Source organism: Bombina bombina, chromosome 5 (genome assembly GCF_027579735.1).
Source record: "Bombina bombina isolate aBomBom1 chromosome 5, aBomBom1.pri, whole genome shotgun sequence".
In the NCBI taxonomy this organism is placed as follows: Eukaryota; Metazoa; Chordata; class Amphibia; order Anura; family Bombinatoridae; genus Bombina; species Bombina bombina.
Genome location: NC_069503.1, coordinates 27,697,506 through 27,724,788, shown reverse-complemented (window position 1 = coordinate 27,724,788; position 27,283 = coordinate 27,697,506). Strand labels below are relative to the sequence as shown.

The following is a 27,283-nucleotide window of genomic DNA, read 5'->3' as shown; positions in this document are numbered from 1 at the left end:
GAAGCTATAGAAGATTGGGTGTCCTGTGTTATAAAGTCAACTATTTCATCAGAACTTTTTGTGTTCATGGGACGTGGCCTAACACTGGGCATTATTCTATGGCCAAAGGGAATCACAGCACCATGACCAAGATGGCACCTGCGGGTGGCCTGCCACTGCCTGTCATTTTTTTTTTTAAATGTAGACTTACACTACTATTAAACAAAATATGAGTGGTGGCACTGGACAAGTGGGCACAGTATACGCTGTGAGCCTGACACAAAAAAGCAGACTGATGTTTCACAGTCAAAAAAGTTTTTTTTTTAAATATTTACACTACTGTTATAACAAATATGATTGGTGACACTAGTTGGCAAGTGGATCTGGCACACACGCTGGCAACTGCAATTAGATTACACTAGCAGACTGATGTAAAAAGTTTTTTAAAAAAAATTACACTAATGTTACACCAGATATGAGTGGTGGCACTGAAGAAGTAGGCACAGTATATGCTGTGAGCCTGACACACAGGCTGGCAGTGGCAGGCTGGCTTGGCAACTGAAATTAGATTACACTAGCAAACTGATGTTTCACAGTCAAAAAAGTTTTTTTAAAAAATATTTACACTACTGTTACAACAAATATGAGTGGTGCCACTAACTTGGCAAGTGGGCCTGGCACACACGCTGGCAAGCAGGCACGCAACTGCAATAAGATTACACTAGCAGACTGATGTTTCACAGTCAAAAAGTTTTTTTTAAAATATTTACACCACTGCTATAACAAATATGATTGGTGGCACTAGTTGGCAAGTGGGCTGGCACACACGCTGGCAGGCAGGCTACTGCAATTAGATTACACTAGCAGACTGATATTTCACAGTAAAAAAAGTTTAAAAAAAAAATATTAACACTACTGTTATAACAAATATGATTGGTGGCACTAGTTGGCAAGTGAGCCTGGCACACACGCTGGCAGGCAGGCTACTGCAATTAGATTACACTAGCAGACTGATGTTTCACAGTCGAAAAAGTTTTTTTAAAAATATTTATACTACTGTTATAACAAATATGATTGGTGGCACTAGTTGGCAAGTGGGACTGGCACACACGCTGGCAGGCAGGCAACTGCCATTAGATTACACTAGCAGACTGATGTTTCACAGTCAAAAAAGTTTTTTTAAAAAATATTTACACTACTGTTAAAACAAATATGAGTGGTGCCACTAACTTGGCAAGTGGGCCTGGCACACACGCTGGCAGGCAGGCAACTGCAATAAGATTACACTAGCAGACTGATGTCTCACAGTCGTCAAAGTTTTTTTTTAAAAATATTTACACTACTGTTATAACAAATATGATTGGTGGCACTAGTTGGCAAGTGGGTCTGGCACACACGCTGGCAGGCAGGTTACTGCAATTAGATTACACTAGCAGACTGATGTAAAAGTTTTTTTTTTTTTTTTTAATTTACACTAATGTTACACCAGATATGACTGGTGGCACTGAGCACACAGGCTGGCAGTGTCAGGCAGGCAACTACTATTAGATTACAAAGAAAAAAAAAACGACTGATGTAGCCCTAAAAAGGGCTTTTTGGGGTGCTGTCCTTACAGCAGAGATCAGATGAGTCCTTTAGGACTGTAGTGGACTCTGAATACACTAACCTAGCTATCAATTTCCCTATAAAATCAGCAGCAGCAGGAGCACTATCCCTCCTCTCACTAAGAATGCAGGATCAGAATGAATCTAAAATGGCTGCTGCCCAGGAGCTGGGAGGGTCTGGGAGGGAGTGTCTGCTGCTGATTGGCTGTAATGTGTCTGGAGACTGTGAGATACAGGGTCAAAGTTTACTCAATTATGACGAATAGGGGGCGGATCGAACATCGCATATGTTAGCCCGCTGCGGCGAACGCGAACAAGCTATGATCGCCGGGAACTGTTCTCCGGTGAACTGTTCGCGACATCACTAATTATATACAGATATGAGTCTGTTATTGGCTGATCACTGTCACATGATACAGGTGCAGAACAAATTGTCCACAATGTTTATAAAACACACATTATGTGACACCAGCTGCTACTTAGCATGTGCAAGAGTTTATATTATATACAGATATGAGTCTGTTATTGGCTGATCACTGTCACATGATACAGGTGCAGAACAAAATAGAGATAAATCTACTGCTCTTTAGAAATTTATAGTAAGTTTTATTACATTGTATTGTTAGTATGCATCTGTTCATTTTGTTATTTTATATATACGTTATGAACATTTTAAATGGGCTGAGCTTGCTGATAGATCATATCTTATTGTGTTATCAATCTTTGTAAACACAAAAGCTTCCTTTTCCTATTTCTGTCCTAGATAACAATGAAAAATTAACATTTTTTTGCCTGCCTCTCCCAACCCTACTGGGAGAAGAGTAAAATGTAGAGTCTTTTAAACATTGTACAAATTGGTCACAAGGAGGGGTACCTATCCTGTACAGAAAGACTACAGATACAGTGTGTAGCTTCATGCGGTCTGTAACAACGGACTATCACACACATAGTATCTGTGTATGTTTGTACCTGTTACCCTTAGTGATCTACAAGAGGTTTCATGCGGTCTGTAACAACGGACTATCACACACATAGTATCTGTGTATGTTTGTACCGGTTACCCTTAGTGATCTACAAGAGGTTTCATGCGGTCTGTAACAACGGACTATCACACACATAGTATCTGTGTATGTCTGTACCTGTTACCCTTAGTGATCTACAAGAGGTTTCATGCGGTCTGTAACAACGGACTATCACACACATAGTATCTGTGTATGTTTGTTCCTGTTACCCTTAGTGATCTACAAGAGGTTTCATGCGGTCTGTAACAACGGACTATCACACACATAGTATCTGTGTATGTTTGTACCTGTTACCCATAGTGATCTACAAGAGGTTTCATGCGGTCTGTAACAACGGACTATCACACAAATAGTATCTGTGTATGTTTGTACCTGTTACCCTTAGTGATCTACAAGAGGTTTCATGCGGTCTGTAACAACGGACTATCACACACATAGTATCTGTGTATGTTTGTACCGGTTACCCTTAGTGATCTACAAGAGGTTTCATGCGGTCTGTAACAACGGACTATTACACACATAGTATCTGTGTATGTTTGTACCGGTTACCCTTAGTGATCTACAAGAGGTTTCATGAGGTCTGTAACAACGGACTATCACATGCATAGTATCTGTGTATGTTTGTACCGGTTACCCTTAGTGATCTACAAGAGGTTTCATGCGGTCTGTAACAACGGACTATCACACACATAGTATCTGTGTATGTCTGTACCGGTTACCCTTAGTGATCTACAAGAGGTTTCATGCGGTCTGTAACAACGGACTATCACACACATAGTATCTGTGTATGTTTGTACCTGTTACCCTTAGTGATCTACAAGAGGTTTCATGAGGTCTGTAACAACGGACTATCACATGCATAGTATCTGTGTATGTTTGTACCGGTTACCCTTAGTGATCTACAAGAGGTTTCATGCGGTCTGTAACAACGGACTATCACACACATAGTATCTGTGTATGTCTGTACCGGTTACCCTTAGTGATCTACAAGAGGTTTCATGCGGTCTGTAACAACGGACTATCACACACATAGTATCTGTGTATGTTTGTACCTGTTACCCTTAGTGATCTACAAGAGGTTTCATGCGGTCTGTAACAACAGACTATCACACACATAGTATCTGTGTATGTTTGTACCGGTTACCCTTAGTGATCTACAAGAGGTTTCATGCGGTCTGTAACAACGGACTATCACACACATAGTATCTGTGTATGTTTGTACCTGTTACCCTTAGTGATCTACAAGAACTTTAGCTTTTGTTTTTAATAAATTGTACATTTGCTTTAAGCATTTGTCTGTGTCTGTATCCAGTCTGCCTGGGGTCTGCACAATAGAGCTGAGTACCTTGTGCTGTTGAAGCTCTAACTAATGTGAGTATTCTGGGTCTGCCTTCCATCTGGGGAGTGAAGATTACACAGTTTTATGCTATGAGTTTATTTCTCTTCCTTCTGAGGAACATCGTATGGACTATTTGTATTTGTGCTACTGTCTCCATTAAAGACTCTTGTCACTTTGGTTATATTCCTGCATATTGCTCTGTATTATTATCACTATTTGTGTGTGGTTTTTGTTACACTTTTTATTTTTAGTAAATGCAAAATGTCTGACAGTGAGGATCTGTAGAAAGTACAATATCAATACTGTAGTAATAGATTTAACTTACATATAAACAACTCTTATTTAACATTTGTGTAAGTGCTGCTCTTTGATATAAATAATTGTGGGGGTGGGGGGGTGATAATATATTTGTAAGGTTGTGTTATGTCCCACTCATGAATAGATTGTCTGTCTACTCCTGAGCATATATTGTAAAGTTCCAGAAAAAATAATTTTCTTTCTAATGGGAAAGAGTCCACAGCCGCATTCATTACTTTTGGGAAATAAGAACTTGGCCACCAGGAGGAGGCGAAAACACCCCAGCCAAAGGCTTAAATACTCCTCCCACTTCCCTCATCCCCCAGTCATTCTTTGCCTTTCGTCCCAGGAGGTTGGCAGAGAAGTATCAGATGTTTTTCTTTTAATTTGTTATAATTTTATTTATTTTTCATCTGTCTCTTATGGAGGGTGCTACCCTTTGACATGGGACGGGTGTTTTAAGTAGTCCTGTCAGCCTCTCGTAGAGGGCCTGGGCAAAAGTGAGAGTCTGGAGATGCAGTGGGAGCTTCCCCTGCGACACCATCCCGACTCATATTCACAGCTCCTCCCAGCACTTGGCGTTGCCAAACTTCGTTTCGCTACCTGCTGTTTTCTCTCAAGTCCATGACGGAGGTGATGCTACTATTCGTCACACTTGAAGGGCCGTGTTCCTATTCCACGGCATAGATTCTGGTAAGATCATTTCATTTTTTATTACATGATGTTAACACAGAAGACGGGGTCACAGTGTGGCGCCTTTTATCTTTATAGAATCAAGGGTTAATATCTCCGTAGGGGGATTATTGAACAGGGTGGAATAATAATCTTATCTGTTTATTTGATTTTATGCTGCTTTTATATGTGAGATGTTATGGGCTCATAGGCTGTTATGGAATATACAGGTTTCACTTTCACTTTGAGAGCCATGCAGCTTACAAGCTTGGCACGCTTTCTCTCATAGCTGGGACAGTCTTGCATTGTGCACTATGTGATTCATTCCCTCTTTCGGTAATGGGTGTCTATCAGAGAGGAGTCATACATCTCTGTACTGTCTGGGTCATAGGAGGTGGTGAGTGTCCCAGCCATTGGGGTATAGAGGTGCCGTTATTTTAATAATAAAGAAAAAAAAATTTTTTTTATCTCTCTAGTTTCTCCGGGGGTTTCTTAGAGGGCACTCCCTCTATTCCTAAAGAGCGATTCCTGTTTATATGGTTAGGAGGCCCTAGTCCCCCCTCTCAATTATGTTCCATATGCCTTGATAATGTTATTATATCAAACATGTTTGATACCACAGAGCTGTCCACCTCTGAAGAGTTGTCGTTCAGTGAGGTGCGTACCCTACATTGTTATCTGTATACACCTGCAGTTTTCCCGTAGCATTGTTGATCCTCCATCTGGAGGGGGCCTTTTTTCTCCAGACATTACTGCGCAGTTCAGACGGCAGTGTCTGCGGCCTTAAAGGGACACTGAACCCAAATTTTTTCTTTCGTGATTCAGATAGAGCATGCAATTTTAAGCAACTTTCTAATTTACTCCCATTATCAAATTTTCTTTATTCTCTTGGTATCTTTATTTGAAATGCAAGAATGTAAGTTTAGATGCCAGCCCATTTTTGGTGAACAACCTAGGTTGTCCTTGCTGATTGGTGGATAAATTCATCCACCAATCAAAAAGTGCTGTCCAGAGTACTGAATCAAGAAAAAAGCTTAGATGCCTTCTTTTTCAAATAAAGATAGCAAGAGAACAAAGAAAAATTAATAATATGAGTAAATTAAAAAGTTGCTTAACATTGCATGCTCTATCTGAATCACAAAAGAAAAAATTTGGGTTCAATGTCCCTTTAATGCTTTACCTCGCCCTGCTAAGCTCAAGTAAAAGTTTACATATTGCACTCCTTTCCAGAGTACATCAAATAATTTTTTGGATTTAACTGATAGGTTATCTGAGGATGTAGTTCTTCTGAGACTTCAGAGTATGAACTTTCTGGGTCAGAGTCCGCTGCCTCTAAATCCTCCAGCTGCGGAGGAGCCAGACTTTAGTTTTAGGAATTTACGCTTTCTTCTAAAGGAAGTCTTTGGCGAATTCAGGGGTTCCAGAGGTCATATTGCCTGATGATCCTTTAATTCCTAAATAGAATAGAGTTTGAGGACAGGGTGGTGCCTTCCCTTCCCTGCTCCTGTTGTCCCGGGTATTCCACCTTGGATTGTACAGTTCCCTGCGAGTGCAACTGTTCTGAGTTGTACCTTTTGTTACAGAATTGCACGCCTTCGCATTTTACTCAGACATGTTTTTTCGGCTATGAACGACCCTATCCTTATCGGATACGGGAATACTCAGTCTGCTCTTTCAATGGCACATCTCATTACACACATGGGGATGGTGTAATCTCCTGATTGTCCATGTATTAAGATCTTCCCAGTTTATGGAAGATAAGGGCTCCGTTTGGCTGGTCCTGTGGTTAGGCCTGTTTCTTTTTGGGCGTTGACCTACGGGTTGCCTTGTATTTTACTTTCATCAGATAGGATGTCCTGTCTGTTTTTCTTCTTCCCCTCTGAGTAAGGATTTATGCGGCTTGACGGTTAGGACCCAGATTGCGGGCTGGTCCTGTTTGGGTTCAGTTCTGTCTGGTAGCTGCTCGGACACGTGGTGCCGCTTTGCTTGGCTGGTTGGGTAGAGGCGCCGAGTGCTCATGTTATCCTCTGTGTTCAACTAAGCATTCTAGAGGACCGTTTGGTCCGTGAGGCAGGAAGGATTGTCTCAGTCCTTATAGCCTTCAATTTGGATGACTGGGTCAGTGGAATTCCGCTGCGTCTCTCTCTGTTGTGTCTGGGGTTGTAAGACCCTAGAGCTCCTTCCTATGTAGTGGAGGATTGGAGGGCTTGGTATTTTTTCTTTGAGGCCCTGGGAATTGTCCTTTCTGGACTTAGTTCTCAGCAGCTAGTAGTTTATTGGGTAATTTTGCTGCCTTGCATTGGATGGGTTGCAGACTGTGACCAGCTCCAGCTATTGAACATTGGCTGTGTACTGTCTAGCTGTTTTATGAGACCTTTTGGTCTTCTTTTCCCCTCCGGGATATGGTCGTTCCCTGTTAGGGACACTGGGCGTGGTCTCCTTGGGCTCTGATCAGAGCTGGGGATGCTGTGCGTCTTTTTCTCTCTATGATCCTCTGATTGTATGGAGGTGATGCTGAGACCAGCCTTTGCTCGAGTGATTTTGACATCAGGGTATCCTCTTGCTTGTTGTTCTGCGGCTGTTTGAGAGTCTATGGGCTCTGGTGTCGTTGTATGACTTTTTAACGCCTTAGCTCCTTTGGAGCATTGGGGTGGTCTCTCTTTGGTCGGGACTTGTGAGTTCTCTCGTTATTCGGGTTGATCTGGATATTGCATTGTTATCTCCCTGTGGTCTGGTTTTTTATCTAGGATGGGGTGTTAAGTTCTCAGATTTTGTTTTTTTAAACAATTGGGGGCTCAGACCTGTTTTATCCCTGGTGCTTCCGGGTTGCTGAGGCTTCGCTCAGTGTTTTTCCCTTGTGGAGTTGTTGCTGGACTTTTTGGCTCTCGGTGTAACAATCTGTTATTCTCTTTAAACAAAGTTAAGAAAATATATGTTACTTCTTCACTGAGTGTATGCTGCCATAAACTCCCAAATATCATAACTTAGATGTCAGGATTTAGAATGGTAGCAATTTATCTAAATGGATTTAAATTGTGGAAATAACACAAGTTGTATGTCTTAACAAACACATGTTATCTTTAATAATAACAGATAATGAAAAATTAATTCTTGGTAAGATATTATAACTGATTATCAAGATGTGGATATGCACTTGTAGCAAGATATAGTTCACATATAAAGTTAGCGTTTTTTAAAGTTTGAAACAAGCAGGATAAATATGGTTCAATCAAAGTAGAAGTGAAATTCGAATGAATAATATTACGCTTCAATTTCATAACGATATGCTGAGTCTAAGTTCATTGAGTATACAGTCATACCTTAAAGTTGAAATATTATCTTACTGTGCCTTATGGAGTAAAGGAGGATCGAGTAGAACTTTGTGTTTGCAAACACGGAAGCATCGGTCTTTGGGCGCGCAGACTACAGCTGATCTGAGCAGAGCGGGAGCTGCGTAGCACATCCAGCTGATCTGTGTAGAGCGGGTGACGTCACCAAGTTCCGACAAGTTCACGGAGATAGTTGCAGCGCTGTTGCTAATCCAATGGTTTATCAGGTTACAGGTTGAAATAATAAATGTAACATATTAGTTCCCAAACACTGTTCAGATGTCACACTAAAGAGGAGGTATAAGGTTTGTAGAATTAGCACTGAAATGGTAATGAAAAGTTTAGGCTTTAAATGGATAATAGAAAATATAGGGAGCAGCAGTACTTCCCTCAGTGATCCAATAATCAAGCAATGAACACTGGAAGTGATGATCTTAAATAGGGTGTAGGAATGGGGAGGAGATTTGACTTAAAGGCAAAGTTTAGAAGTCAAATCCTGACAGATCCCCCCCTGTCAAGAAACCCCTCCAGGCTTCTTAGGCCCAGGTTTTAAAGGATAAGCGGCATGGAAAGCAGACAACAAATCCGGGGCATGTAAGTCACGAACAGGTATCCAGGAATTCTCATCAGTATCATATCCCTTCCAGTGAACAAGATATTCTAGAGTTCTGTGACGTCTCCGAGAATCCAGTATGTCATCAACCTCATATTCAAGAGGGTCTGTAATAGACATTGGAAAGTCACTTAAGCGAGGACAGTCCTTTCCCAAATAGGGTTTTAGAAGGGATACATGAAAAGATGGATGGATATGCATTGTAGAGGGTAAGCGTAAAGTCACAGCATTTTCGTTTATTATTTTCGATATCGGAAATGGTCCAATAAATTGGTCTGCTAGTTTTTTACTAGGAACCGGCAATTTTATGTTTTTGGTTGACAACCAGACTAGATCATCAACTTTATATACAGGAGCTTGTTTCCTCTTTTTGTCAAAGTAATACTTCTGAGTGGTTTTGGCACTAAGTAAATGTTCTTGCAAACTGGAAGTGACTTCCCTCAATCTGTCAGTATATTGGGAGACAGAAGGAGATTCAGAACATTTTAGAGAAGACGGATAAGTGCGAGGATGATATCCGTAAGTTGCAAAAAAAGGAGAGTATTTGGTTGAACTGTTCACTGAGTTATTATACGCAAATTCTGCATTAGATAATAATTCTAACCAATCATCCTGGTGAGATGAAATGAAACACCTGAGATATTGTTCAAGAATTTGATTTACACGTTCAGTTAATCCATTAGATTGAGGATGAAAAGCTGTAGTGAATTTTAAAGTAATCTGTAGAGTTTTACATAGATATCTCCAGAATTTTGAGGTAAACTGTGTTCCTCGATCCGACACTATAGATGTAGGTAATCCATGTAATTTTATGACATGATTTTTAAAAGCAATAGCTGTTGTATAAGCAGTGGGAGTTCTTTTCAATGGGATAAAATGTGCTAATCTGGTGAAATGATCAACTGCAACCATTATAGTATTATGTCCATGTGACAATGGTAGGTCAACAATAAAATCCAAAGATATTATATCCCACGGTTTTTGGGGAATGGGTAGTGGAGAGAGATACCCATAGGGTTTATGATGTTCTTTCTTTTTGGTTGCACAGATCTGACAATTAGAAATGTATTCATGAACAACCCATTTCAAATGGGGCCACCAATACATTTGCTTAATTAATTCAGTTGTTTTTTCAACACCTGGATGTCCTGCTAGGGGGGTTTCATGATGCTGCTGTATAATCTGATTTCTTAGAGAGTTTGGTACGTATATTAAGTCTTTGTGCATGTAGAGACCTGTTTCTGAATCTGTTATGCAGATAGGAGGAATTGCTTTATCTGCTTGTTGAGCTTGATACAAATCAGAAGTTGTTATGGTTGTGAAACCAATTATTTTAGAAGTAGGAATAATATGTGATAAAGTATCATTGTCTTCCTTTAATTCAAAAGACCTTGACAGAGCATCTGCCCTAATGTTTTTTGTTCCAGGGATGTAAGTAAGTGTGAAATTGAATCGGTCTAGAAATAAAGACCATCTTACTTGTCTGGATGACAAAGTTTTATTTCTTTTGAGGTATTGTAAATTCCTGTGGTCGGTGTACACCTGAAATGGTACACTGGTTCCCTCAAGGAGGTGTCGCCAATGTTCCATGGAGGATTTCATTGCCAATAATTCCTTATCACCCACAGAGTAATTCTGTTCAGCGGAGGTTAACCTCCGGGAGTAATAGGCAATTAGGATGAGGTATAATATCCTCTTTTCTTTGCTGAGAAAGAATGGCACCAATCCCTACGTTTGAGGCGTCTACTTCCAGAACATAAGGTATCTCAGGATCAGGCAACCGAAGGATGGGTGCTGTTGTGAATTCTTTCTTTAAGCGATGAAATGCTTGGTCAGCTTTTTGATCCCAATCAAATTTTTTCTTTCCTGTAAGTTGAGTGAGAGGTTGTACAATTGTGGAGAAATGGTTGATGAATTTTCTGTAAAAGTTTGTGAACCCTAAAAATCTTTGTAGAGATTTTATTGAAGTAGGTATGGGCCAATTTTCTATTGCACTTAATTTATCTTGATCCATTTGAATTCCTCTCGGGGATATAATATATCCCAGGAACTTTATTGTGTCTTTGTGAAAATGACATTTTTCCATTTTGGCATAGAGTTTATGTTCTCTTAATGTTGCTAAGACCCATCGTACATGTTTCATGTGTTCAGCTAATGATTTTGAATATATTAGTATGTCGTCAAGATAAACTATTACACAAACATCTATCAACTCTTTAAAAATTTCATTAATGAAAAATTGAAAAGTTGCTGGAGCATTTGTCAAGCCAAATGGCATGACATTGTACTGAAACAAACCATACCTTGTCTTAAACGCAGTTTTCCACTCATCCCCAGATCTCATCCGAATTAAATTGTATGCTCCTTTTAAGTCCAATTTCGTGAAAATAGTTGTGCCCTGGAGACGCTCAATTAATTCTGGGATGAGTGGTAAAGGGTATCTGTTTTTAATAGTAACTGCGTTCAAAGCACGATAATCTATGATTGGCCTCAAGGTGCCATCTTTGTTATTTACAAAAAATATTGCTGAAGCTATGGGGGAAGATGATGGTGTAATAAAACCTTTATTCAGATTTTCATCCAAGTAATCTCTCAAATGTTTTAATTCTTTATGTGATAAAGTAAATATTTTTCCAGAAGGTACTTCAACCCCAGGTTTTGTGTCTATAGGACAGTCAAAATGCCTATGAGGCGGGAATGTCTCAGCATTCTTTAGATTGAATACATCATTATAGTCGTTATATGCTTCAGGTAGTTTGGAAGTGATCTGTCCTATTGTTACATAGGGATAGCATGTGTTCTGACAGTATTGAGAATCAAAAGTGATGTTGTTTGTTAACCAATCAATTGATGGATTGTGTTTTTGTAACCATGGGAAACCAAGTATAATAGGGTGTATAGAACTGGGTATGATATCGTAAGATAAATATTCTTTATGACCATCAGGTGTTATGGTTAAAAGTGGTATGGTATGATGTGTAATAGGACCTTTTAGAATCTGTGAACCATCTATGACTCTCACAAAAACTGGAACAGATTTCTGCATAATTGGAATTTTATTTAACCTTACAACAGAATCTTCTATAAAGACACCATCAGCCCCAGAATCAATTATAGCTTCGTTCTGTACTTGTTGTTGGTCCCACTGTAATGACAAGGTAATGGATAGATGAGAGGATGTTTTGGTGTATTCAGAAGGACAGTTATTTGTCAACTTACCCTTCTTTTGGCGTAATAGAATAGGACAAGAGGTCACCTCATGGTCTTTGTTGGCACAATATAAACATTGATTCGCCAAGCGTCTTCTTTGTTTCTCTTCTTCAGTGAGGGGAGCTCTGATAGTGCCTATTTCCATGGGTACAGGTGCTGCATGATATTTTTCTTTTTCTGGAAAGGTTTGATATGGTTTTTTGGGGGTAACTTCTTGTTGAAGTTTTTCATATCTCCTTTCACAGTATCTCCTATCCATTGTGATACATACTTTGATTAAAGCTTCTAGAGTCTCATGGAAATCAACTCTTGAAAGCTCATCTTTTAGATATTCAGATAAGCCCAACCAAAACTGGTTTTTTAGGCTTACTGAATTCCATTGTGAGTCAGTGGCCCATAACTGAAAGTCAGCTATGTAGTCTTCCACTGCTCGTTTGCCCTGTCGTAGAGATCTTAAACATTGCTCTGCTGTCTGTTGTTTATTCACATCCTCATATAAAACAGCCATAGTACGAAAGAAATCTTCCAATGAATTTAATATTGGATCCTCAGATTCCAAAAACCTGTCTGCCCATGCTCTGGGTTCGCCAGACAAATAAGAGATGGCTGTGAAAACTTTAATTTTTTCTGTGCGATAGGTTCTAGGTTTTAGAGAAAATAGCAAAATACAGGCGTTTTTGAATTCTCTAAATTTGGTACGATCTCCAGAAAATGGTATGGGAGGATTTACCTGAGGTTCAGGCATTTCATTAGTCTTTTGAGTGATAAATTCATTTATTACCCTTTTTAATGTGCTATTTTCATTTTTTAGCTCATTTAATCCTTGAGCTAATATTTCAACTTTCTGGTTTAATGTAGTAATTTGATTGGATATTTCAACAGGATCCATAATCAATTCTGTAATTGTGAGAAAAAATTTCACTATTTTTAGGGCTTGATTATTCTGTAACAATCTGTTATTCTCTTTAAACAAAGTTAAGAAAATATATGTTACTTCTTCACTGAGTGTATGCTGCCATAAACTCCCAAATATCATAACTTAGATGTCAGGATTTAGAATGGTAGCAATTTATCTAAATGGATTTAAATGGTGGAAATAACACAAGTTGTATGTCTTAACAAACACATGTTATCTTTAATAATAACAGATAATGAAAAAGTAATTCTTGGTAAGATATTATAACTGATTATCAAGATATGGATATGCACTTGTAGCAAGATATAGTTCACATATAAAGTTAGCGTTTTTTAAAGTTTGAAACAAGCAGGATAAATATGGTTCAATCAAAGTAGAAGTGAAATTCGAATGAATAATATTACGCTTCGATTTCATAACGATATGCTGAGTCTAAGTTCATTGAGTATACAGTCATACCTTAAAGTTGAAATATTATCTTACTGTGCCTTATGGAGTAAAGGAGGATCGAGTAGAACTTTGTGTTTGCAAACACGGAAGCATCGGTCTTTGGGCGCGCAGACTACAGCTGATCTGAGCAGAGCGGGAGCTGCGTAGCACATCCAGCTGATCTGTGTAGAGCGGGGTGACGTCACCAAGTTCCGACAAGTTCACGGAGATAGTTGCAGCGCTGTTGCTAATCCAATGGTTTATCAGGTTACAGGTTGAAATAATAAATGTAACATATAAGTTCCCAAACACTGTTCAGATGTCACACTAAAGAGGAGGTATAAGGTTTGTAGAATTAGTACTGAAATGGTAATGAAAATTTTAGGCTTTAAATAGATAATAGAAAATATAGGGAGCAGCAGTACTTCCCTCAGTGATCCAATAATCAAGCAATGAACACTGGAAGTGATGATCTTAAATAGGGTGTAGGAATGGGGAGGAGATTTGACTTAAAGGCAACGTTTAGAAGTCAAATCCTGACACTCGGGCTGGTTCGGCGTTCTCCAGTTCCTGGGAACTTGGACTATGTCCTTTTACTAGGACTAATTGACCTGGTCATGGTTGTCCAGGTTTTCTGAGTGTGGATGCTCATTGGGCTTGACTTACACCTTGATGGTTTGTTTCCCTTGGTCGGCTTGCTGTAGTAACCTTATGGATTCACTGCTCTGTAGGTGAATGGGTTTGCAGTGTCTCTGCTGCAGCTATTGCACATTGGATGTGTGTTTGCAAGCTAATTGTTTTCTTCTGGCACCTTTTCACCCTGATATTTCTTCTACTGTTCCTTCTTCCTCGACAGAATGACTGGGGGATGAGGGAAGTGGGGGGAGTATTTAAGCCTTTGGCTGGGGTGTCTTTGCCTCCTCCTGGTGGCCAGGTTCTTATTTACCAAAAGTAATGAATGCGCTGTGGACTCTTTCCCACGGAAGAAAATTAAATTATCAGGTAAGCATAATTTATGTTATTTAAGGTTTAACTGTAACACCCTCAGGGCCAACTGTACTAAATGCTTGTGCTGAATCAATAGCACATATTTAATAACCTAAACAGCTGATCTGTATCACATGAATTGTTATGCGTGCCTTTAATTATACCATACGTACAGTTAATCAGAACCATTATTTATTATTATCTATCTAAACCATTTAATATACTTTTTATAGGCACGGCCAGAGCACTGAGATATATCAGGTTTTGATGTTACTGGAGTGAATAAGGGAACCTTCTTCCTGAGCACAGACATTGGAGCCTGTTATCAGCATGAACTCATATGTGTTAGGTGAGTAAAATAGATATTATACTGACTTTAATTACTGGGAAAAAAGAATAGATCACTCATTAAACAAATATAAACTATTATATTTATATCTGCATCTTTTAAGAACATTTGTGTCAACACCTGCTCTCAGATCACCTGCAACTCTACCTTCCCCTGCCCTGACCCATCTAGTGGATCACCCATAACTACACTTATGCCTACCTTGTTCCCATGTGTGGAATACCCACAACTCCCCCACTGAGTGTTCCCCACACCAGAACCGCCACTGATTTATGTACTTAATTTAACAGTGAGTATTATTAAAACTAATAAAGTTTTGGGCTGATTATATAAATCAAACAACCACAGCCAAAAGCTAAAAAGTATCATAAGATCACTGCTCCTTAGCCTTTAAAACATCTCACACTAATTATTAGTCTGTGATGATTAAGACATAATATTCTCACCCTCTGGTTGAGCCTGAGCCAGGCAAGGCTTTATGCTCAATTGCTTGTACAATGTTAAATAAGGATGGTGGATGCTACCTTTCTTGACCAGAATACAGAAGTACATGTTTCCTGGCTGAGAAGATTATCCACCTGCACATTTAATGGGGCCCTATAACTTGTTTTAATCAGTAATCGGTGGTTTAGTTTATTATGATGTAGAAACATTTACATTATTTGTCTTCCATTATAAAGAATGAACTTTATTTTCTTTATTCCTTTTCTTTTTATGTAGACAAACACATGAATAGTTCATATCCAACCTTCACTAGAGGAAGCATCAGAATGATACTACAAACTCCAAAAGTATTAGACACTAATGACTATTCACAAACATTGGGGAAATCACAGCAGACATTTAAAGAAGATGGTGAATTGGCAGGAACTGGGCAGCAATCATTATGTACAGAGAGTAATTTAGTCATCAAACAAGAGGATAACATTGATGCCTTATCTAGTGAAATGATTATCCCAGAGGATAAACCACACACATTTACTGAGTGCTCAAAATATTTTAAGGAATATTTAAAAGAAGGGAAAAGTCTTAAGTTTAGCCAAATGATTCATACAAATAAGAAACCATTCAAATGTACAGAATGTGAGAAAAGCTTCACATGTAATTTGCATCTCCATGAACACCACACAGTTGTGAAACCTCACACGTGTACAGAATGTGGGAGATGTTTCACATCTAAACGAGGCCTTATGTATCACAAAAAGACCCACACAGGGGAGAAACCTTTCACATGTAATGAGTGTGGGAGATGTTTCACATTCAAGGGAAATCTCATATCTCATGAAAAGACCCACACAGGGGAGAAACCATTCATATGTATCAAGTGTGGACAAAGTTTCACTCATAAGATTAGTCTGAAAACTCATGAAATGAGCCACACAGGGGAAAAGCCTTTCACATGTACAGAGTGTGGAAAAAGTTTTACACTAAAGAGAAGTCTGAAAATTCATGAAAGGAGTCACACAGGAGAAAAGCCTTTCACATGTACAGAGTGTGGAAAAGGTTTTACAATAAAGAGTAATCTGAAAAAGCATGAAAGGATTCACACAGGAGAAAAACCTTTCACATGTACAGAGTGTGGAAAGGGATTTATAGTAAAGGAGAAACTGAACATTCATGAAAGGATTCACACAGGAGAAAAGCCTTTCACATGTGCAGAGTGTGGAAAAAGGTTTACAGAAAAGTATGATCTGAAAACTCATGAAAGGAGTCACACAGGAGAAAAACCTTTCACATGTACAGAGTGTGAAAAAAGTTTTACACGAATAGTTGATCTGAAAGCTCATGAAAGGATTCACACAGGAGAAAAGCCTTTCACATGCACAGAGTGTGGGAAAAGTTTTACACTAAAGAGAAGTCTGAAAATTCATGAAAGGAGTCACACAGGAGAAAAACCTTTCACATGTACAGAGTGTGGAAAAGGTTTTACAGTAAAGAGTAATCTGAAATATCATGAAAGGATTCACACAGGAGAAAAGCCTTTCACATGTACAGAGTGTGGAAAATGGTTTACAGACAAGAATAGTCTGAAAATTCATGAAAGGAGTCACACAGGAGAAAAGCCTTTCACATGTACAGAGTGTGGAAAAGGTTTTACAGATAAGAGTCATCTGAAATATCATGAAAGGATTCACACAGGAAAAAAGCCTTTCACATGTACAGAGTGTGGAAAAGGTTTTACAGTAAAGAGTAATCTGAAATATCATGAAAGGATTCACACAGGAGAAAAACCTTTCACATGTACAGAGTGTGGAAAAAGTTTTACAGACAAGAATAGTCTGAAAATTCATGAAAGGAGTCACACAGGAGAAAAGCCTTTCACATGTACAGAGTGTGGAAAAGGTTTTACACATGTGAGTAATCTGAAAAAGCATGAAAGGAGTCACACAGGAGAAAAACCTTTCACATGTACAGAGTGTGGAAAGGGATTTAGAGAAAAGGTGAAACTGAACATTCATGAAAGGATTCACACAGGAGAAAAGCCTTTCACATGTACAGAGTGTGGAAAAAGGTTTAGAGAAAAGTATATTCTGAAAACTCATGAAAGGAGTCACACAGGAGAAAAACCTTTCACATGTACAGAGTGCGGAAAAAGTTTTACACGAATAGTTAATCTGAAATATCATGAAAGGATTCACACTGGAGAAAAACCTTTCACATGTACAGAGTGCGGAAAAAGTTTTACACAAATGAGTAATCTGAAAAATCATGAAAGGATTCACACAGGAGAAAAAGCTTTCATGTTTATAAAGTGGAAAAAGGTATCCCATGCCAGTCAAGTATCACAAAACAGTGGGGAAACCTTTTAAAAATTATTCTCTCTAAATAGAAGAGTCAAAAAAGGATCATTACATTTACAGAATAAAGGAGTCTTTATATGAATAGAGTGTTAGAGAATTATATAAACAAGAACATCAGTCTCAAATGTTTAACATCTGGGAGATATATTTAATGTGCACATCATGCGGATAAACCTTTTCTTATAGCAATAGATGCTTAGCATTGTACATGTTATATACCAGAGGAATTACTGAGGGGGAACTGATTTTATTTCATGAGACACAATATCAGTAACCGGTACATACGTGATCACAATCAGTTTAATTTAAATGGCTACTATAACCTACATGTATACTGGGTATGTAATATGTGTGTCATGTTCTGTAACTTGATATTATGTCTGTTAGATGTTTTCATGTTAGAAGACACAAGAACTGATAATAGCACATACTGTATATATAAAGGGAACATTATATGTCTGATAAATCCCTTTGTATCAAGAGCAGAAGTGTTAGGTATATTTATACCATTGTGTGCATATATTGTGTAATGCTGCTGTTTACTATATAATTATATACAATGTTTTTTTTTCATGCAAATAAAAAGTGATTGTAATCCAGACCAGTATTTTGTTTCTTGTTGTCTAATTAAAAACACAATATCACAGAATAATTAGAAAAACATCATCAAAGACAGGAACCAAATCTGACAGTGAAAGTTAAATAATGATAATTCAGGTAGAGCAGCAATTTTACCTAACTTTCTAATTTACTTCTATTAATATAGTAAAGCTAATTTGCTTTGTTCTTTTGGTGTCTTCGCTAAAGAGTAAACCTAGGAGACTGATATGAGCTTAGGGGGTGCATTATAGAGAGGCTCCCTCTGCCTTACACCCCCCTCCCCAGTTCCTTATATACAGATATATAACATTATAGAGAGGTTCCCTCTGCCTCACACACATCACCCTCCCCAGTTCCTTATATACAGATAAATAACATTATAAAGAGGTTCCCTCTGCCTCACACACATCACCCTCTCCAGTTCCTTATATACAGATATATAATATTATAAAGAGGTTCCCTCTGCCTCACACACAGCCCCCTCCCCAGTTCCTTATATACAGATATATAACATTATAAAGAGGTTCTGTGTGCCTCACACACATCCCCCTCCCCAGTTCCTTATATACAGATATGTAACATTATAGAGAGGTTCCCTCTGTCTCTCACACATCCCCCTCCCCAGTTCTTTATATACAGATATATAACATTATAAAGAGGTTCCCTCTGCCTGAGTCACACACATCCCTCTCCCCAGTTCCTTATATACAGATATATAATATTATAAAGAGGTTCCCTCTGCCTCACACACATCCCCCTCCCCAGTTCCTTATATACAGATATATAACATTATAAAGAGGTTCCCTCTGCCTCACAAACATCCCCTTCCCCAGTTCCTTATATACAGATATATAACATTATAAAGAGGTTCCCTCTGCCTCACACACATCACCCTCCCCAGTTCCTTATATACAGATATATAACATTATAGAGAGGTTCCCTCTGCCTCACACACATCACCCTCCCCAGTTCCTTACATACAGATATATAACATTATAAAAAGGTTCCCTCTGCCTGAGTCACACACATCCCCCTCCCCAGTTCCTTATATACAGATATATAACATTATAGAGAGGTTCCCTCTGCCTCACACACATGCCCCTACCCAGTTCCTTATATACAGATACATAACATTATAGAGAGGTTCCCTCAGCCTCACACACATCCCCCTCCCCAGTACCTTATATACAGATATATAACATTATAAAGAGGTTCCCTCTGCCTCACATCCCCCTCCCCAGTTCCTTATATACAGATATATAACATTATAAAGAGGTTCCCTCTGCCTCACACACATCACCCTCCCCAGTTCCTTATATACAGATATATAACATTATAAAGAGGTTCCCTCTGCCTCACACACATCACCCTCCCCAGTTCCTTATATACAGATATATAACATTATAAAGAGGTTCACTCTGCCTCACACACATCCCCCTCCCCAGTTCCTTATATACAGATATATAACATTATAGAGAAGTTCCCTCTGCCTCACACACATCATCCTCCCCAGTTCCTTATATACACATATATAACATTATAGAGAGGTTCCGTCTGCCTCACACACATCACCCTCCCCAGTTCCTTATATACAGATATATAACATAATAAAGAGGTTCCCTCTGTCTCACACACATCCCCCTCCCCAGTTCCTTATATACAGATATATAACATTATAGAGAGGTTCCCTCTGCCTCACACACATGCCCCTACCCAGTTCCTTATATACAGATACATAACATTATAGAGAGGTTCCCTCAGCCTCACACACATCCCCCTCCCCAGTACCTTATATACAGATATATAACATTATAAAGAGGTTCCCTCTGCCTCACATCCCCCTCCCCAGTTCCTTATATACAGATATATAACATTATAAAGAGGTTCCCTCTGCCTCACACACATCACCCTCCCCAGTTCCTTATATACAGATATATAACATTATAAAGAGGTTCCCTCTGCCTCACACACATCACCCTCCCCAGTTCCTTATATACAGATATATAACATTATAAAGAGGTTCACTCTGCCTCACACACATCCCCCTCCCCAGTTCCTTATATACAGATATATAACATTATAGAGAAGTTCCCTCTGCCTCACACACATCACCCTCCCCAGTTCCTTATATACACATATATAACATTATAGAGAGGTTCCGTCTGCCTCACACACATCACCCTCCCCAGTTCCTTATATACAGATATATAATATTATAAAGAGGTTCCCTCTGCCTCACACACATCCCCTCCCCAGTTCCTTATATACAGATATATAACATTATAGAGAGGTTCCGTCTGCCTCACACACATCACCCTCCCCAGTTCCTTATATACAGATATATAATATTATAAAGAGGTTCCCTCAGCCTCACACACATCCCCCTCCCCAGTACCTTATATACAGATATATAACATTATAAAGAGGTTCCCTCTGCCTCACACCCCCCCTCCCCAGTTCCTTATATACAGATATATAACATTATAAAGAGGTTCCCTCTGCCTCACACACATCACCCTCCCCAGTTCCTTATATACAGATATATAACATTATAAAGAGGTTCCCTCTGCCTCACACAAGTTTAGAGAAAATAGCAAAATACAGGCGTTTTTGAATTCTCTAAATTTGGTACGATCTCCAGAAAATGGTATGGGAGGATTTACCTGAGGTTCAGGCATTTCATTAGTCTTTTGAGTGATAAATTCATTTATTACCCTTTTTAATGTGCTATTTTCATTTTTTAGCTCATTTAATCCTTGAGCTAATATTTCAACTTTCTGGTTTAATGTAGTAATTTGATTGGATATTTCAACAGGATCCATAATCAATTCTGTAATTGTGAGAAAAAATTTCACTATTTTTAGGGCTTGATTATTCTGTAACAATCTGTTATTCTCTTTAAACAAAGTTAAGAAAATATATGTTACTTCTTCACTGAGTGTATGCTGCCATAAACTCCCAAATATCATAACTTAGATGTCAGGATTTAGAATGGTAGCAATTTATCTAAATGGATTTAAATGGTGGAAATAACACAAGTTGTATGTCTTAACAAACACATGTTATCTTTAATAATAACAGATAATGAAAAAGTAATTCTTGGTAAGATATTATAACTGATTATCAAGATATGGATATGCACTTGTAGCAAGATATAGTTCACATATAAAGTTAGCGTTTTTTAAAGTTTGAAACAAGCAGGATAAATATGGTTCAATCAAAGTAGAAGTGAAATTCGAATGAATAATATTACGCTTCGATTTCATAACGATATGCTGAGTCTAAGTTCATTGAGTATACAGTCATACCTTAAAGTTGAAATATTATCTTACTGTGCCTTATGGAGTAAAGGAGGATCGAGTAGAACTTTGTGTTTGCAAACACGGAAGCATCGGTCTTTGGGCGCGCAGACTACAGCTGATCTGAGCAGAGCGGGAGCTGCGTAGCACATCCAGCTGATCTGTGTAGAGCGGGTGACGTCACCAAGTTCCGACAAGTTCACGGAGATAGTTGCAGCGCTGTTGCTAATCCAATGGTTTATCAGGTTACAGGTTGAAATAATAAATGTAACATATAAGTTCCCAAACACTGTTCAGATGTCACACTAAAGAGGAGGTATAAGGTTTGTAGAATTAGTACTGAAATGGTAATGAAAATTTTAGGCTTTAAATAGATAATAGAAAATATAGGGAGCAGCAGTACTTCCCTCAGTGATCCAATAATCAAGCAATGAACACTGGAAGTGATGATCTTAAATAGGGTGTAGGAATGGGGAGGAGATTTGACTTAAAGGCAACGTTTAGAAGTCAAATCCTGACACTCGGGCTGGTTCGGCGTTCTCCAGTTCCTGGGAACTTGGACTATGTCCTTTTACTAGGACTAATTGACCTGGTCATGGTTGTCCAGGTTTTCTGAGTGTGGATGCTCATTGGGCTTGACTTACACCTTGATGGTTTGTTTCCCTTGGTCGGCTTGCTGTAGTAACCTTATGGATTCACTGCTCTGTAGGTGAATGGGTTTGCAGTGTCTCTGCTGCAGCTATTGCACATTGGATGTGTGTTTGCAAGCTAATTGTTTTCTTCTGGCACCTTTTCACCCTGATATTTCTTCTACTGTTCCTTCTTCCTCGACAGAATGACTGGGGGATGAGGGAAGTGGGGGGAGTATTTAAGCCTTTGGCTGGGGTGTCTTTGCCTCCTCCTGGTGGCCAGGTTCTTATTTACCAAAAGTAATGAATGCGCTGTGGACTCTTTCCCACGGAAGAAAATTAAATTATCAGGTAAGCATAATTTATGTTATTTAAGGTTTAACTGTAACACCCTCAGGGCCAACTGTACTAAATGCTTGTGCTGAATCAATAGCACATATTTAATAACCTAAACAGCTGATCTGTATCACATGAATTGTTATGCGTGCCTTTAATTATACCATACGTACAGTTAATCAGAACCATTATTTATTATTATCTATCTAAACCATTTAATATACTTTTTATAGGCACGGCCAGAGCACTGAGATATATCAGGTTTTGATGTTACTGGAGTGAATAAGGGAACCTTCTTCCTGAGCACAGACATTGGAGCCTGTTATCAGCATGAACTCATATGTGTTAGGTGAGTAAAATAGATATTATACTGACTTTAATTACTGGGAAAAAAGAATAGATCACTCATTAAACAAATATAAACTATTATATTTATATCTGCATCTTTTAAGAACATTTGTGTCAACACCTGCTCTCAGATCACCTGCAACTCTACCTTCCCCTGCCCTGACCCATCTAGTGGATCACCCATAACTACACTTATGCCTACCTTGTTCCCATGTGTGGAATACCCACAACTCCCCCACTGAGTGTTCCCCACACCAGAACCGCCACTGATTTATGTACTTAATTTAACAGTGAGTATTATTAAAACTAATAAAGTTTTGGGCTGATTATATAAATCAAACAACCACAGCCAAAAGCTAAAAAGTATCATAAGATCACTGCTCCTTAGCCTTTAAAACATCTCACACTAATTATTAGTCTGTGATGATTAAGACATAATATTCTCACCCTCTGGTTGAGCCTGAGCCAGGCAAGGCTTTATGCTCAATTGCTTGTACAATGTTAAATAAGGATGGTGGATGCTACCTTTCTTGACCAGAATACAGAAGTACATGTTTCCTGGCTGAGAAGATTATCCACCTGCACATTTAATGGGGCCCTATAACTTGTTTTAATCAGTAATCGGTGGTTTAGTTTATTATGATGTAGAAACATTTACATTATTTGTCTTCCATTATAAAGAATGAACTTTATTTTCTTTATTCCTTTTCTTTTTATGTAGACAAACACATGAATAGTTCATATCCAACCTTCACTAGAGGAAGCATCAGAATGATACTACAAACTCCAAAAGTATTAGACACTAATGACTATTCACAAACATTGGGGAAATCACAGCAGACATTTAAAGAAGATGGTGAATTGGCAGGAACTGGGCAGCAATCATTATGTACAGAGAGTAATTTAGTCATCAAACAAGAGGATAACATTGATGCCTTATCTAGTGAAATGATTATCCCAGAGGATAAACCACACACATTTACTGAGTGCTCAAAATATTTTAAGGAATATTTAAAAGAAGGGAAAAGTCTTAAGTTTAGCCAAATGATTCATACAAATAAGAAACCATTCAAATGTACAGAATGTGAGAAAAGCTTCACATGTAATTTGCATCTCCATGAACACCACACAGTTGTGAAACCTCACACGTGTACAGAATGTGGGAGATGTTTCACATCTAAACGAGGCCTTATGTATCACAAAAAGACCCACACAGGGGAGAAACCTTTCACATGTAATGAGTGTGGGAGATGTTTCACATTCAAGGGAAATCTCATATCTCATGAAAAGACCCACACAGGGGAGAAACCATTCATATGTATCAAGTGTGGACAAAGTTTCACTCATAAGATTAGTCTGAAAACTCATGAAATGAGCCACACAGGGGAAAAGCCTTTCACATGTACAGAGTGTGGAAAAAGTTTTACACTAAAGAGAAGTCTGAAAATTCATGAAAGGAGTCACACAGGAGAAAAGCCTTTCACATGTACAGAGTGTGGAAAAGGTTTTACAATAAAGAGTAATCTGAAAAAGCATGAAAGGATTCACACAGGAGAAAAACCTTTCACATGTACAGAGTGTGGAAAGGGATTTATAGTAAAGGAGAAACTGAACATTCATGAAAGGATTCACACAGGAGAAAAGCCTTTCACATGTGCAGAGTGTGGAAAAAGGTTTACAGAAAAGTATGATCTGAAAACTCATGAAAGGAGTCACACAGGAGAAAAACCTTTCACATGTACAGAGTGTGAAAAAAGTTTTACACGAATAGTTGATCTGAAAGCTCATGAAAGGATTCACACAGGAGAAAAGCCTTTCACATGCACAGAGTGTGGGAAAAGTTTTACACTAAAGAGAAGTCTGAAAATTCATGAAAGGAGTCACACAGGAGAAAAACCTTTCACATGTACAGAGTGTGGAAAAGGTTTTACAGTAAAGAGTAATCTGAAATATCATGAAAGGATTCACACAGGAGAAAAGCCTTTCACATGTACAGAGTGTGGAAAATGGTTTACAGACAAGAATAGTCTGAAAATTCATGAAAGGAGTCACACAGGAGAAAAGCCTTTCACATGTACAGAGTGTGGAAAAGGTTTTACAGATAAGAGTCATCTGAAATATCATGAAAGGATTCACACAGGAAAAAAGCCTTTCACATGTACAGAGTGTGGAAAAGGTTTTACAGTAAAGAGTAATCTGAAATATCATGAAAGGATTCACACAGGAGAAAAACCTTTCACATGTACAGAGTGTGGAAAAAGTTTTACAGACAAGAATAGTCTGAAAATTCATGAAAGGAGTCACACAGGAGAAAAGCCTTTCACATGTACAGAGTGTGGAAAAGGTTTTACACATGTGAGTAATCTGAAAAAGCATGAAAGGAGTCACACAGGAGAAAAACCTTTCACATGTACAGAGTGTGGAAAGGGATTTAGAGAAAAGGTGAAACTGAACATTCATGAAAGGATTCACACAGGAGAAAAGCCTTTCACATGTACAGAGTGTGGAAAAAGGTTTAGAGAAAAGTATATTCTGAAAACTCATGAAAGGAGTCACACAGGAGAAAAACCTTTCACATGTACAGAGTGCGGAAAAAGTTTTACACGAATAGTTAATCTGAAATATCATGAAAGGATTCACACTGGAGAAAAACCTTTCACATGTACAGAGTGCGGAAAAAGTTTTACACAAATGAGTAATCTGAAAAATCATGAAAGGATTCACACAGGAGAAAAAGCTTTCATGTTTATAAAGTGGAAAAAGGTATCCCATGCCAGTCAAGTATCACAAAACAGTGGGGAAACCTTTTAAAAATTATTCTCTCTAAATAGAAGAGTCAAAAAAGGATCATTACATTTACAGAATAAAGGAGTCTTTATATGAATAGAGTGTTAGAGAATTATATAAACAAGAACATCAGTCTCAAATGTTTAACATCTGGGAGATATATTTAATGTGCACATCATGCGGATAAACCTTTTCTTATAGCAATAGATGCTTAGCATTGTACATGTTATATACCAGAGGAATTACTGAGGGGGAACTGATTTTATTTCATGAGACACAATATCAGTAACCGGTACATACGTGATCACAATCAGTTTAATTTAAATGGCTACTATAACCTACATGTATACTGGGTATGTAATATGTGTGTCATGTTCTGTAACTTGATATTATGTCTGTTAGATGTTTTCATGTTAGAAGACACAAGAACTGATAATAGCACATACTGTATATATAAAGGGAACATTATATGTCTGATAAATCCCTTTGTATCAAGAGCAGAAGTGTTAGGTATATTTATACCATTGTGTGCATATATTGTGTAATGCTGCTGTTTACTATATAATTATATACAATGTTTTTTTTTCATGCAAATAAAAAGTGATTGTAATCCAGACCAGTATTTTGTTTCTTGTTGTCTAATTAAAAACACAATATCACAGAATAATTGGAAAAACATCATCAAAGACAGGAACCAAATCTGACAGTGAAAGTTAAATAATGATAATTCAGGTAGAGCAGCAATTTTACCTAACTTTCTAATTTACTTCTATTAATATAGTAAAGCTAATTTGCTTTGTTCTTTTGGTGTCTTCGCTAAAGAGTAAACCTAGGAGACTGATATGAGCTTAGGGGGTGCATTATAGAGAGGCTCCCTCTGCCTTACACCCCCCTCCCCAGTTCCTTATATACAGATATATAACATTATAGAGAGGTTCCCTCTGCCTCACACACATCACCCTCCCCAGTTCCTTATATACAGATAAATAACATTATAAAGAGGTTCCCTCTGCCTCACACACATCACCCTCTCCAGTTCCTTATATACAGATATATAATATTATAAAGAGGTTCCCTCTGCCTCACACACAGCCCCCTCCCCAGTTCCTTATATACAGATATATAACATTATAAAGAGGTTCTGTGTGCCTCACACACATCCCCCTCCCCAGTTCCTTATATACAGATATGTAACATTATAGAGAGGTTCCCTCTGTCTCTCACACATCCCCCTCCCCAGTTCTTTATATACAGATATATAACATTATAAAGAGGTTCCCTCTGCCTGAGTCACACACATCCCTCTCCCCAGTTCCTTATATACAGATATATAATATTATAAAGAGGTTCCCTCTGCCTCACACACATCCCCCTCCCCAGTTCCTTATATACAGATATATAACATTATAAAGAGGTTCCCTCTGCCTCACAAACATCCCCTTCCCCAGTTCCTTATATACAGATATATAACATTATAAAGAGGTTCCCTCTGCCTCACACACATCACCCTCCCCAGTTCCTTATATACAGATATATAACATTATAGAGAGGTTCCGTCTGCCTCACACACATCACCCTCCCCAGTTCCTTACATACAGATATATAACATTATAAAAAGGTTCCCTCTGCCTGAGTCACACACATCCCCCTCCCCAGTTCCTTATATACAGATATATAACATTATAGAGAGGTTCCCTCTGCCTCACACACATGCCCCTCCCCAGTTCCTTATATACA

General features: G+C 38.4%; 2 protein-coding genes across 2 annotated transcripts in view; both read left to right on the top strand.

Annotated features, from left to right (window-relative positions):
* The window catches only part of LOC128659736 (zinc finger protein 585A-like), a 135,355-nt gene extending 117,209 nt beyond the window's left edge, over window positions 1-18,146 (top strand). Inside the window, exon 3 of the mRNA XM_053713316.1 lies at window positions 15,879-18,146. Coding sequence (XP_053569291.1) covers window positions 15,879-17,556 — 1,678 coding nt within the window. The 3' untranslated portion in view covers window positions 17,557-18,146. The remainder of the gene's footprint in view (window positions 1-15,878) is intronic.
* Window positions 18,147-21,110: 2,964 nt separating this feature from the next.
* LOC128659734 (oocyte zinc finger protein XlCOF6-like) lies at window positions 21,111-26,160 on the top strand. The gene is made up of 2 exons (XM_053713314.1): window positions 21,111-22,760; window positions 23,481-26,160. The coding sequence occupies exons 1-2, from the start codon at window positions 22,742-22,744 to the stop codon at window positions 25,568-25,570; spliced, it is 2,109 nt and encodes a 702-aa protein (XP_053569289.1). The 5' UTR covers window positions 21,111-22,741; the 3' UTR covers window positions 25,571-26,160.
* The last annotated feature ends 1,123 nt before the right edge of the window (window positions 26,161-27,283 follow it).